This window comes from Equus przewalskii, chromosome 14 (assembly GCF_037783145.1).
Source record: "Equus przewalskii isolate Varuska chromosome 14, EquPr2, whole genome shotgun sequence".
Classification (NCBI taxonomy): Eukaryota; Metazoa; Chordata; class Mammalia; order Perissodactyla; family Equidae; genus Equus; species Equus przewalskii.
In genome coordinates, this window is record NC_091844.1 from 1,535,111 (window position 1) to 1,548,636 (window position 13,526).

General features: G+C 39.1%; 1 protein-coding gene across 2 annotated transcripts in view; it reads right to left on the reverse strand.

Moving 5' to 3' along the window:
• The window catches only part of GCC2 (GRIP and coiled-coil domain containing 2), a 53,751-nt gene extending 43,763 nt beyond the window's left edge, over positions 1-9,988 (reverse strand). For both annotated transcript variants that reach the window (XR_011525875.1, XM_008542737.2), the window contains exons 1-7: positions 9,845-9,988; positions 9,445-9,501; positions 8,493-8,577; positions 7,309-7,376; positions 4,899-5,003; positions 1,737-4,208; positions 963-1,032 (exon numbers count right to left, since the gene is read on the reverse strand). Coding sequence is in view for 1 of the 2 variants with exons in the window: in XM_008542737.2 (XP_008540959.1) it covers positions 963-1,032; positions 1,737-4,208; positions 4,899-5,003; positions 7,309-7,376; positions 8,493-8,577; positions 9,445-9,501; positions 9,845-9,850 (2,863 nt within the window). In the remaining variant the exon portion in view is untranslated. The remainder of the gene's footprint in view (positions 1-962; positions 1,033-1,736; positions 4,209-4,898; positions 5,004-7,308; positions 7,377-8,492; positions 8,578-9,444; positions 9,502-9,844) is intronic.
• Between the last annotated feature and the right edge of the window lie 3,538 nt (positions 9,989-13,526).

Genomic DNA, 13,526 nt, shown 5'->3' on the forward strand with positions numbered 1-13,526 from the left:
CCATATGATCTAGCAATTCCACTTCTGGGAATATATTCAAAAGAAACCAAAACACTAACTTGAAAAGATATCTGCAGCCCTATGTTCATAGCATTATATACAATAGCCAAGACATGGAAATAACCTAAGTGTTCACTGATGGATGAGTGGATAAAAAAATTGTGGTATTATTATATAATGGAATATTATTCAGCCATAAAAAACGAGGAAATCCTACCATTTGTGACAACATGGATGGAGCTTAAAGGTATTATGCTAAATGAAGTAGGTCAGAAAGAGAAAGATAAATACTGTACGACCTCACCTACATGTGGAATCTAAAAAAAACCTCCCATCAAACTCAGAAAAAGAGATCAGATTTGTGGTTACCAGAAGCAGAGGATGGGGGGAAGGGGAACTGGAGGAAGGTGGTCAAAAGGTACAAACTTCCACTCATAAGATAAATATTACTAGGGATATAATCTACGACATGATGACTATAGGTAATACTGCCATATGATATATATAAAAGTTAAGAGGGTAAATCCTAAGAGTTCTCATCACAAGGAGAAAAATGTCTTTTCTTTTTATTGTACTATATGAGATGATGGATGTTAACTAATCATTTTGCCATATATGTAAATTAAACCATCATGCTGTACACCTTAAACTTATACAGTGATATACGTCAATTACGTCTCAATAAAACTGATAAAAAATAATAAAGTTTGCTAAATGAACAAAAAAATCCACAAAGAATCATGGAAACATTTATAAATGGAATCACATCAGTCCTTTGTTTAAACCACAGAAAGTGAGGGTTCTGAAAGGGGAGGCAAACAGATGGCAGATGGATAGGAAGAGACAGCTTCTTATTATGTTTTTAACAACTCATTAATCAGCTATGTTATTTCCCAGTCTTTTCTAACACTAAGAGGAATCAGCGTAATTAATTGTGACAACATATGCAAAACCATAGTTACCTATTTTTTCTTCTAGCTCTTTTACTGAAAGTTGATCATTTTCTACAGAAGTTGATTTCTCTAAGGAATCCTAGATTTCCAGAAAAAAGAAAAACAAACAAATGAACTGGCCATCATGTTAAGCATGAGAAACTCATCATCCAAGAGAATTCACATAAAAAGCAATTTGGTGAAGTCTTTTTTCTCCTTTGATAGACCAGGTAACAGCGACTTCATCATGCATATAGCATTTACTATAAAAAAAATGGTAGTATCCAAGACCAAGATGAACAACCTGACACACATCAAATACATAATGTAATAAGGAAAAGATTAAATGATGAGAATAGTTTATTATACTTTCACAATTTCTAGGGAAAAAAATCTACAACTTTGGCTACAGCTAAATACCCCTATAGCCTACAATTCTGCTCAACACTCCTCTTTAAGAAAGGTAATATATATATCACACAAGAATGAAAATCAAGTTTTTTCATATTTAGTTGTAGTTTTGCTGGTGACGAGTTATACAGTTTTGACCAAGACATGTAACCCCTAATCATTTAATCTTATGTAAGATCAAGATTCTAAAATGATCTAAAATAAAAAAGAGATCAATGTGATAAATGGGATACACATGAAAATGTTTGTTGCACTTTTCAGGAATTTGTCATTTGAGCTTAAACGCTAAAAATTTACTGCTGATTCAAAGTGCAAAAAACGTTAATGTATACATTTTCTAGAGTCTATGAGTACAACTAAGATTCAAATCAATAAAATTCAAATGAATAGTACCTTCAATATCAACTCTGCTCTCACATCTTGCAATTCAGATTCTTTTTGTTCCAGTAATAGCCTTAGGTTTTCAAGTTCCCTTGTAAAACATTTTTCTTTTTCACTATGGACTTCATTTTCGCTACATAAATTCTGAGATACTTCTTCAACCTGAACTAAAAGATTCTGATTTTCAAGCCTTGTTTTTTCATTAGCATTCTTCATTTCTAGTAGATCAGACTGCAGCATCTCTTTTTCTGACAAGGTTTCTTCTAGCTCTTTCCTTAAGAGAACTTTCTCTTGCTCATAGTCTCTCAGTAAAGAGCTAAATTCCTCACATTGAACTACATTCTCTTCTCGAAGGAACTTAATCTCTTTTTCCAACTCTACTACCCTTTTATCATACTGAAAAACCAAGTTGTGTTTTTCCTCACTCATTTTAGCTAAGGATTCACCCATGGCTTGGAGGACATTTACAACATCTTGCTCTTCATTTTCTTCTGAAACCTTTGACTTCATTTGTTTAAGAAAACCATATAACTGGGTTTTGACAAATGACTTCTGAACTTGCTCATTTTCAAACAGTTTACTTAGATTATCTCGTTCTTCAACTATTAACTGAAGTTTCTTCTCTAATTCAGAAATCTGTCCCTTAAGCATAGAATCTCCTTCTTTTTGAGACAGGAAAGCTTCCAAATCCCTCATCAATTGGTTCTTTTCTGAACTTAGTCTACTATTTTCCTCATGAAGAAACTTCACCTCAGATGACAATGCTTCCTGATCTTCAGAGAGAGTTTTCAACTGAACCATAAGCTTTTCCAGTTTTTGGTTATTTTGATCCTTTTCTTTCCAAGTTTCTTCTAGTCCTCCTGTTAACTCATTTACTTTTTGTTCTAGTTCACTGTTGTACTGGGTAGTCTGCTCTACTTTCTCCCTAAGTTCTAAAATTAATCTTTCTCCTCTTTCACATTTTTTATGGAGATTATCCATCTCTTCATGAGAACTTTTTATTTTACTTATGAAATCATCTTTTTCCTCAGTAAGAGAGCTTATCTTTGCTTCAGATTCTTGCAACATGGTATCTCTCTGACTGAGACTAACTAAATATACTTCATTCTTTTCTTGAAGGTTCTTTATGGTATTTTCAAGTTCTGGTACAAATTCTTGTTGCAATAATAACTTTTCATTTTCTCTTTGAAGACGATTCACAGTTTCAAGAAGAGCATCTTTTTCATTAAAAGTAGTTCTGAGCTTCTGCTGAAGTTCATTAACATCAGATGCTTGCTGTTGCTTCATTGATTCAAACTCTTGACTTATTTTTCCAGCAGATTCCCCAAGTTCTGCTTGTAAAATTTCCATAATCTCTCGTAAGCTCTCATAATTTAAAATTGCTTCTTGCTTTTCTTGCTGTAGGTTTTCACACTGCTCCTTAAGACCCTGTATTTCAAACATTAACGTTAATTTTTCTTTTTCTGAACCTGACAAAAATGTCTCATTTAGTTCTGCTATTTCTTTCTGATGCTGTTCCTTAAGACTCTGAATTTCTTTGTTATGTTGTTCCATAGTAGAGAAAAACTGTTGATTTGAATCTTCTAGCTCAGACTTTAATTTTTCAATTACATAGCATTGTTCTTCTTTAGCTAGTAATAATTCATTAATTTTAAACTCTAAGTCTTCCCGTTCGTGAAAAAACTCATCCTTTATATGCTGGGCATCAATTTCAAGTTTTAACTTAAGATTATTCATATAAGTTACCTCATCTTTTAAGATACTATGTTGAGACCTCAATTCTTTTAAGGTATCTTCTAAATGTTTGACTTTTTCATCTACTACTTGTTCTACACAAGTACCTTCTTCTAAGAGCAAAGAACACATCTGATTTTCTTGGTCTGCATTTGAGACCTTCTCTAAGTTTTCTACTTCACATTTGTTTTTCTCCTGAATGTTCTTCTCACTTGTCTCACACTGTTTGACTAAGTTCTCCTGTAGCTGGTTTAAACTGTTTACTTCTGTTTCATGTTCTTTAGCAGACACTTCAATCTGGCACATCAATTCTTTCACCTCTTCTTGGTGTGCAGCTTTCAACTGCAAAAGTTCTTCTTGCAAACTATTAACATGTTTTTGGTAATGCTGAGAATTAGCCTCAATGACTTTTTGGAGCTGAGTAATTTCTTGCTCCTTTTCATTTGTGGCAGCTTCTAACTGCTTTTGCAGATATAAAATTTGTTCCTCAAAGGCTGGCCTAATTTTCTGAATCTCTCCTTGCAGTTTTTTAACATTATCTTCAGAGCCACTCTGAAATTTAAGTTGTTCTGAAAGCTCTAATTGTTTTCTTGTTGCTTCTTCAAGTTCCTTTTGCAAGCTAGCTTTATCATCACTGTGTTTGGAATGTACTGCAATTAATTCATTTTTCAAATTTTCCACTTCTTTCTCATAGTTTCTTTGTGATTGTTCATATTCCTTGTGCACATCTTCCATTTTAGTTACAGAATCCTATTATAAAAATAAGCATACAAAAATTATTTGAGACAAAAAAAAACCCCTGTCCTTAGAAAAAATATCAGCCACAGGCTCACTAGAGAGAAAAGGAAATGAGCAGAAATAAACATAGAGAAACATGATAGTGCAATGCTAAGAATTCTGCTTAGTATCTAACTACCTTGAGGTATGACAATAAATATCAGCAGTACTAGACAGCTTATCAAAGTAATAACTAAAAGCTAGGAAATCTCTGAATTTTACTTTCTTTTAAAAGGTAATAAATTACGTAAGTTGTATTAAGTCACAAGGCTTTAATGAACATAATAAGAGACTTTTTGGAGAAAATCAACTCAGATCCAACAGGAAGTTGAATATCCTAGAACTGAACAGATAATGGCATTTGGGGTATGTGTGAGAATCAACTTACTGAATTTTTCCGTAACATTTTTCATAAGATGAGTATTATTTTTCATTTTTATTAAAGAATGACATTACAGCTATAAGGAAGATTAAACACCACAAGTAAATGTTAGCTCTATCTCTGTGCAGTTGGGTTATTTCAGTTATTTTTCTTTTTCAATATCAATGTTTCCTTGTTTGTAAATTGATAAAATCAGACCACATGGCTTCTTAAGGTCTTAGCTCTATAATTCATGACTACACTATATAAGTTAACAAAAAAACATTAAAATGTTGCCTTACCTCAACCTCCTGCTTCATTTTAATATTTTCCTTCTTCAGAGAAAGACACTGTTGCTCAGTCTCTGCTTTTTCCAGAAGAAGAGTATCCAGACGCTCAGTCAGTGCCTGTTTTGGAACAGGATGATTTGTTCGCCTGAGGTTAAAAATGGTGGATTGACCACACACATAATTATCTCGTCACCTTTTCTAAACCACACTAAAGTAAGAACAAAATGTTTAGAAAGGTACATACATAAGAACAATGAGAAAAAAAGAAAACACATGAGGAAATCAGAAATTTCAATACATTTCTGGACAACGGAAAACAGAGGAGGAGGAAATGAATTACAAAGAGGCAGAAAGTTAGAACCTAACAGCTTTCACAGGGAAACACATAGGAAGTACTGGTAAATACTCATTAGAAAACCAAATGCTTAGGTATTGAGGTACCACATATCATCAAGGGAGGAACAATGTGTGAGGTTCAAAACCTGGGCTTGTCTGACAAGCTGAATAGAGAGTGGTTAGAGTAACAGTCAAGAAATCATCGGTGTCCCTCCTTCCTCAGAGACAGGTTTATTCTCTGCAGGAATTAAATGGAAGAGGAAGCTAATGAAATGGAAAATAGATCAACAAACCAAGAGTCAGTTCTTTGGGGGTGGAAAAAAGCAAACAAAATAGACAACCTCTAGCAAGACTGATCAAGAGAAGACAGAAGTCACAAACAATATTATGAACAAAAAGGGGACACATCTACATAGAAATCAGAAATTAAATGGTTAAAGAGAATATTATGAACAATATTGGCAATAATATTGAAAACTGAAATGAAATGGATAAAAATTCCTAGAAAAATAAAGCTTTAGAACCCAAGAAAAAAAATTAAAAAGGCATAATTAATACTATACCTTCTTAAAAATCAAATTAGTGGTTTAAAATTGTCCAGCAAAGAAAACAGGAGGAATAGATAGTTTACAGGTGAGTTCTATCAAATTTTCAAAGAACAGATTATCCCAATTACATATAAACTTGTTCAGATAAAATAAAAAGCAAGAATTCTCAAGTTATTCTACAAAATCGACATAACTTGATAAACAACATCCAAGGACTTTATAGACAGGAAAATCAGATCCATTTCACTACGAATTTAGTGATCTAACGTTAATCTAATGTTAATCCTAAACATTAAAATCTAGATAAATGTTAAAATCCTAAATAAACAGTTCACTATCACCCCAGAACTGCCTACCTCTGCACTTACGTGAGATAATAAAGAAAAACTTTGTTGTCTAAGAAAACAAAAACAAAACAGACGTAGATAAATTTAGAGTTCCATATCAAGTTATAGCTACTGTTCAAACATGAGAGTAGAATAAAACCATTTTTAAACACAAGATGACAAAAATTTTCCTCCATGCTTCTGTTCTTAGGAAGCTACAGAAGGACATGCTCTACCAAAATGAGGTTAACCAAGAAAGCGAATGACATGACCTAACAAACAGTGGGGGTAACATAAGAAAGCAGAAATTCACAAGATCATGGCAAAAGTCCAGCTCCAGGAAGAGCGTGCAGCAGATCTAGAGAACAAGCAGACCACATCAGTGCCGGGAGACAGAGCACGTCAGAAGGCAGCGTCCAGGAAAAAATGTAAAAGATTATTTATCTGTGTGACTATCCGGAAAGTAGTAGTTGTTGTGATGGACAGCTAAATGTCTAAAGTGGATAAAGCAAGGTATAGTAGTTTAAGCATGTTATTCAGAGTAATTTACACAAGTTATTTAGTTATTAGTATTATTTCTAAATCATGTGCATGTTATTTAACGTGACTGACACATGTGGAGGATAAAGGAAGAGGAGAGCTGAAGAGTTTCTAAAGTTAAAAGGCCCAGGAAACAGTGCTGCCACTGGTTGCTCAGGGAACGGGACTGGGTCATGCTGAGTATGAAAATAGGACAAGAGAAATGGGTGAAGAATTTTTTTCCCCAAACAGCTAAAAATTCAACTGTGAGATCTGAGTCAGTAGTCATGTCCAGGGATATCTATCTATCCATAGATTATATATATCAATAGATGATCAGCCCCAAAACCATCATCAAAGTCCTGAGCATGGCTGAGTTTTCTGAGGGGAGAGGGAAGAGCAGGACTGAGATTGAGGCAGCAACCATAATCAGTGTGTGAAATGAAAACGAGAGAGACTACTACTCATTTCAGAACACAAAGGGATCTAGAAGTCATTTAACCCTCTCTTTTTACAGTCAACCAGAGAGGTAAAAACTGTACCAAGGGCAGAGAGGAAGTGGCCAAACAGGGACAGAAACCCAGACAGTGCTCCAGCAGGCTGACAGCCTTCAAGGAAATCTGATTTGTTATCACACATTTCCCCTAAGTAAATAAATACAAATTAAAGCAATACTCACAACTGTTTCATTACCTTAACAATATCATCCGTTCCTCCAACCACAGTTTTTGATTTCAATTCTTCAATTTCTTTCTCCAATTCTAAGCAATTATTTAAAAAAAAAAATTCCAGTTCAGAAATCAAGAAAATAATTACTGGCTAAGGTGGTAAGTGCATCCTTAAAAAAAACCTACTATAGAGTAGAATATTTAAGAAGCAGGTATTTTGAGAAAGCATTAACTTCACCCAGCATTACCTTTCATTTTCCTTTTTATTATGGAAAACACCAAACAAATAAAAAAGCAGATAAAGTAGTAGATTAATCTCCATGTACCCATCACCTTGATTTTCACCTCCACTGGTATTCATTTCTTCCTTCCCCTCATTTCTCCCCCCGTCTTGATATTTTTGAAGCAAATCTCATACATTATTTCAGCTGTAAATAACTTATTACTGCATAATTTTAAAGCAACAATTAACCTCATATTAAACATAAATGTTATTCTATTTCATCAACTCGTGTCTAGGTCTGAAGCCTGAAAGAAGTTGTAATCTTTCCAAAGAAATTACTCTCTTTATTACAAGCTGATCCATCCTCCCAAAACACAATTTGACCTTTTCTAGAAGAATTTAAGTCTTGGCTTTTAGGTCGGGCAGTTGACATTTGCTAAGTGGAAAATCAAGAGCTTGGCAATTCAAGAGCTCACTCACACACACTAAAAAAGGATATTAAAATCTTTATCTTTTTGGAACATAAAGAAAAGGAAACTGAGTAAGGAATCAGTCAACTTCAGTAAATAAATATACTTAAAAATTCTAAGAACGGAAATTTTTTATTATTTTACTCGAGGTCTCTTTGAGCTCATAACCTTTTGTCTCTAACATTTCAATCAATTACTCTAGAAAAAATGCTTTACTCAGAAGAACGGACAACCCACATGAAGTAAAAAAATGTGTTTAACTTTAACAAATTATTTTTCCAAATCCTCCTTCCTGAGTTTAATAATTCAAAGGTAACTGCAGTTTAGAGATGTGAGATAATGAAAAAAATCAGAGGCAAATGATTAAAACGTTAAATAACAGATTCCATTACATTGTCTAAGATTTTATTGGATTCACTGGTAAGCAAAACAAATCAACGTACAATTAAAAAACTAGTATTTTTAACGATGAGAGTAAATGTGATTATGATCAAATGAATATTTTGAACCCAATACCTGTACATTTTGACTTAGATTTCTGTATTAGCATCATCTGCTTCTTGGCAAACTTGATAAGATCTTCCTTGGGCAATGTTTCCAGCTGAAAGATGAAGCGATGTTACCAATTTGTTATAGGTCCCCTATTAGTGAAGCAACTACTGTGAAATGCAAAAAACAGCACATATCCACTTGCAGACATATATTGTTGTTACAAACTAAGATGCTTTCTAGGTTTTGATTGTAAAATTAGGGGACTGGGACTAACTCTACTTAAAGTTCCTTAGAGCTGTAAAATTACTTCACTCTATTCAAAGCTGAAAGAAGTCTCTGTCCACATGAAAAGATGTAAGCATAATTACAACAAGATGAATCAGGTTCAATCTAGACTTTAACTAAAAAATCAGGAAAAATCAACCACTGTGGGCTCACTTTCCTCTTCTGTAAAATGGGGATAACAAAAGTACTTGTGGTTACCACGAAGCTTAAACGAAGTGACTGTTTACACAAGTGCCTAGACTAAGTATGCAAGCAATAAAGCACTTTTAGATTCCACGAATGTGAAACGTTGTACAGGGCCATAAAAATTACCCAATTCAACTTTCTTTTCCCTAGGAGGGGCCTACAGAATACAGTCCCTTGATTCCTACCTACGTCACTGCTCTTTCCATTACACTATTTAAATCCTCATAAACTATACTGCTTTGTTTAATGTTTGAAAAACTCCAGAATCTCTCAGCAAGGCTAACAAAGAGCAGGAAATAAACAAAAAGTCAACTCTTTTCATACTAGGAAACTTAAAAAGAAAGGAAAGGAAAGAAATAGATGGGTGACTATGTAAATTAAAATTGGGATCCCTTATAGAAAAGCTATTTATCTTAAATAGGCCACCCCTCTCTGCATGCCAAAGTTTTCCATTTCATCACCCCTCCACTCTTCAGGGAGCCTGCTAATCAAGTATTCGCTTCACCTTAGACTTCCCGGTCCCAGGGGCGGCTGGTGAGGCCACCCCATCTTGAACAGCATCCTGCAAAACAAAATCAAACCCAGGTGGTCAGAACTCTTTTCCTGATCCCAGACGGAACGCGCGGAACCTTTACAGGTGAAAGCTCTTCCGTGGAATCAAGCGGAGGAAACCTCAACGGGAGAAAGCAGATGACGGAGGAGCCGTCTGTCGCTGGGGCAAATCGTACAGAACCGGCTCTGGGGGCGGGGACCCGCGAGGGACGGAATCAGGGGAGAGGAGACGGGCAGCGGGGACGGGTGCGGAGGGGAGCTGCCGACCCCTCGCCCGGGCCCGCGTCTCACACGGCGGCGCGGAAAGCTCGGTGGGGACGCGGTGGACCCCAGCCCCAGCCCGGCCGCGTTACCTCCATGGCCGCCCGCAGCCCCGGCGCCGCGGCCCCGCAGCCCCGCAGCCCCGCCGCCCCGCCGCGGCGGCACTTCCGTCTGCAGCCGCCTCTGACGCAGCCTCGACCGCAGGTCACAGGTCGCGCTTCTCCGGGCCGGCCCCACCCCCCGCGTCTCCATGGCTACCGCACGGCGGCGCTTCCGCTTCCGCTTCTGCATCCGGGGGGCGGCTCCGGCGCGCGCCCGCCCTGCCCGGACCGTGCGGCGGCCGCTGCTTTCCCCGGGTGCGCCTGGGAGCTGGGCGTCACGCCCCGCGGCACGTGTGCGTCCTGTGGCTGCCGTTTATGGGCTCCGAGAACCTGGGCAGGGCGCCCGCGGGGCCTAGTTTTCCGCGTCTGCGAGACCGCGGAAGGCTGACGCGCATCGCCCAGAGGGTCTGCCGGTCGCCGTGCTCTTTGGGGCCCCTCCGCCCGCCTGCTGACGGCCGGCCGCTGCCGCGCGCGACCCCCGGCTCTGCGCGGGGCTCTGCGGAGCTGGCTCGGCGGGAGGAGACGCCCAACGGGAGGTGACACGAGGGCCCTCGCCTCTGAAGGCGGCCCGGGGCTGCGTGGATGCTGGCCGCGCCTCAGGAGCCTGCCCGTCTGCGGAAGCGGTTGCTGCCGCCTTCCCTTCGGCCGCGTTTGCGGCAGGCGCCCGCGGGCCAAGCTGGCTTGAGGGGGTGACCGTTCCTGCGGCGGGAGTGGCCGAAGGCTGTGGCGAGGCGGTGTAGTGTGTCGCGTCGGCGGGAGCGGAGCTGGCTGCTCCTCGGTGGAGGGAGTTCCACCGCCCGGGGGCAGGAGCGGGCGTGGCGGCCCCCGGTGTGCGCGGGTCGGGGGCGGCGGGTGAGGTGTGAGGCTCGCGCTCGACAGTGCTGGAGGTTTTCCCTCCTCTGGACGTGACCGAAGACACATTGCCCCTGATTGCTGTGGGCGGACATCTGCCACTGCGGCGGGAGGCGGCCCGAGGACAGAACTGCGGCCAGGGAGAAGACAGAGTCCGCCGGGTCTGCGCCCCTTGTCGCCGTGCACAGGTCCTGGCGGGAGAAGTCCACCAACTTGAGAAAAACGAACTCTCTCTCCACAGTGACCTGGCTTGAGAAAACGTCCATAACCTGGACGTCGTGCGGAACTGTAACATGCGTAACTTTTTTCGGAATAGAAAAATAATCTCAGACAACTTTTTAGGAAACTAAAAACTAACTCCTAAAAGCCACCAAAATTTTTAATGTTTCTGTGGCAGCAAATACTATTAAAGAAGCGTGACTAAATGGTTTGGCAGATAGTGTTGGAAAAACTCAAGACTTTGGAGAAAAAGAGGACTTTGTGTTGCCCTGCCTCCCTCCATGAGGTCCGTTGCCTGGTGTGGAGCAGGCACTCCGTGAATACTTGATTGAATCTATTACTTAATTGATTTAGAGAATGATCGGCGGAACGGAAGTTAAGGTCATTAGTCAGTTTTTTCCAGGTTTTGAGTAAGCTTAGAACTGAAACTACAGGGGTGTTTGTTCTATCTATTAACATCCAGGACTTGACAGCAGTTTTTTCCCCTTCCAGTGTGAGATCCCGCCTAGGATCAGGTATTACAGTTAGTTGTCGTGTCTGTTTAGGTGCCGTTAATCTGGAACATTCCCACAGCCTGCCTTCGACTTTTATAAAATTGACGTTTTTATTAATTTTTTTGACATTTTGTCAAAAAAAGAAAATAAACCCCCCAAAACAAACAACTCATAACTGCAGAGAACAGGTGGGTGGTTGCCAGAGGCAGGGGATGGGGTTGAGGGAAAATGGGTGAAAGTCGTCCAAAAGTCCAAACTTCCCATTATAACACAAATAAGTCATGGGGATGTAATGAACAGCATGGAGACTGTAGTTAATAATTCTGTATTTCATGTTTGAAAGTTGCTGGGAGAGTAGATCTTAAAAGTTCTCATTGCAAGAAAAAAAATTTGTAACTATGGTGATAGATGTTAACTAGACTTATTGTGCTCATTTCCCAATACTTACAAATATTGAATACTTAAATTGTAGACTTGAAATTAATGTTATATGTCAATTATATCTCAATTTAAAAAGAAATAAAAATATTTGACATTTTTGAAGACTCTACTCCTCCCCATCTTTTACTTTTTCAATTAACATTGAGTAAAATCGACTTTTCTTTTGGTAAACAGTTCTTTGGATTTTAATACATGTACAGACTTGTGTAATCACTGGCATAATCAGTCTACACAACAGGTTTATCATCCCCAAAACTCCTCCATATTACTCCATTGTAGCGGCACACTGCTTCCATCCCTAATTACTGGGAACCCTGATCTATTCTTCCTCACTATAGTTTTGTTTTGTTTCATGAGTGTAACCTTTTGAGACAGGCTTCTTTCCCTTAGCAAAATGCCTTTGAGGTTCACCCAAGTTGTTGCGTTTATCAATAATTTGTTCCCACTTATTGCTAAGTAATAGTCATTGTCTGAGCCTACCATAATTTGTTGATCCAATTGCAGGATTTGTTTCCAGTGTTGAGTGATTATAAATAAAACCACTATAAACATTCATATCCAGGTTTTTGTGTGAATGTAAGTTTTTATTTCTCTAGGGTACATACCTAGGAGTGGGATTTGCTGGGTTCTATGGTAAATGTATATTTAACTTTTTAAGAAACTGTGAAGCTGTTCATCCTGATCGTTACCCAGGAAGTGGCAGAGGGGAGATGGTCTCTTTCTGGGGATAGCTGCATTTAGGGACTAACTGCCTTAGTGAAGTGTGCAGACCAGGATATGAGGGAGGCAGTGAAAAACACTTTTTTTCCCTTTTTTTTTTGATAAGATTTGCTCTGAGCCAACATCTGTTGCCAATCTTCCTCTCTTTTTTTCTTGAGGAAGATTAGCTCTGAGCTAACATCTGTGCCAGTGTTCCTCTATTTTATATGTGGGTCGCTGCCATAGGATGGCTGATGAGTAGTATAGGTCTGTGCCTGGGATCCAAACCCGTGAACCTGGGCCACCCAAGTAGAGCATGCCGAACTTAACCACTAGGCCACGGGGCTGGCCCCTCAAAAACCTTCTTGAGTTGATTTTTTTTTTTTATTAATGTTATGATAGATTACAACCTTGTGAGATTTCAATTGTACATTTTTGTTAGTCATGTTGTGGGTACACCACTTCCCCCTTTGTGCCCTTCCCCCACCCCCCCTTTTCCCTGGTAACCACCGATCAGATCTTGTCAATATACTAACTTCCACCTATGAGTGGAGTCATATAGAGTTCATCTTTCTCTGACTGGCTTATTTTGCTTAACATAATACTCTCGAGGTCCATCCACGTTGCTGTGAATGGGCCAATTTTGTCTTTTTTTATGGCTGAGTAGTATTCCATTGTGTATATATACCACATCTTCTTTATCCAATCATCAGTTTCTGGGCATGTAGGTTGGTTCCGCGTCTTGGCTATTGTAAATAATGCTGCGATGAACATGGGGGTGCAAGGGACTCTTGGGATTTCTGATTTCAGGTTCTTAGGATAGATACCCAGTAATGGGATGGCTGGGTCATAGGGTATTTCCATTTTTAACTTTTTGAGAAATCTCCATACTGTTTTCCATAGTGGCTGTACCAGTTTGCATTCCCACCAACAGTGTATGAGGGTTCCTTTTTCTCCACAACCTCTCC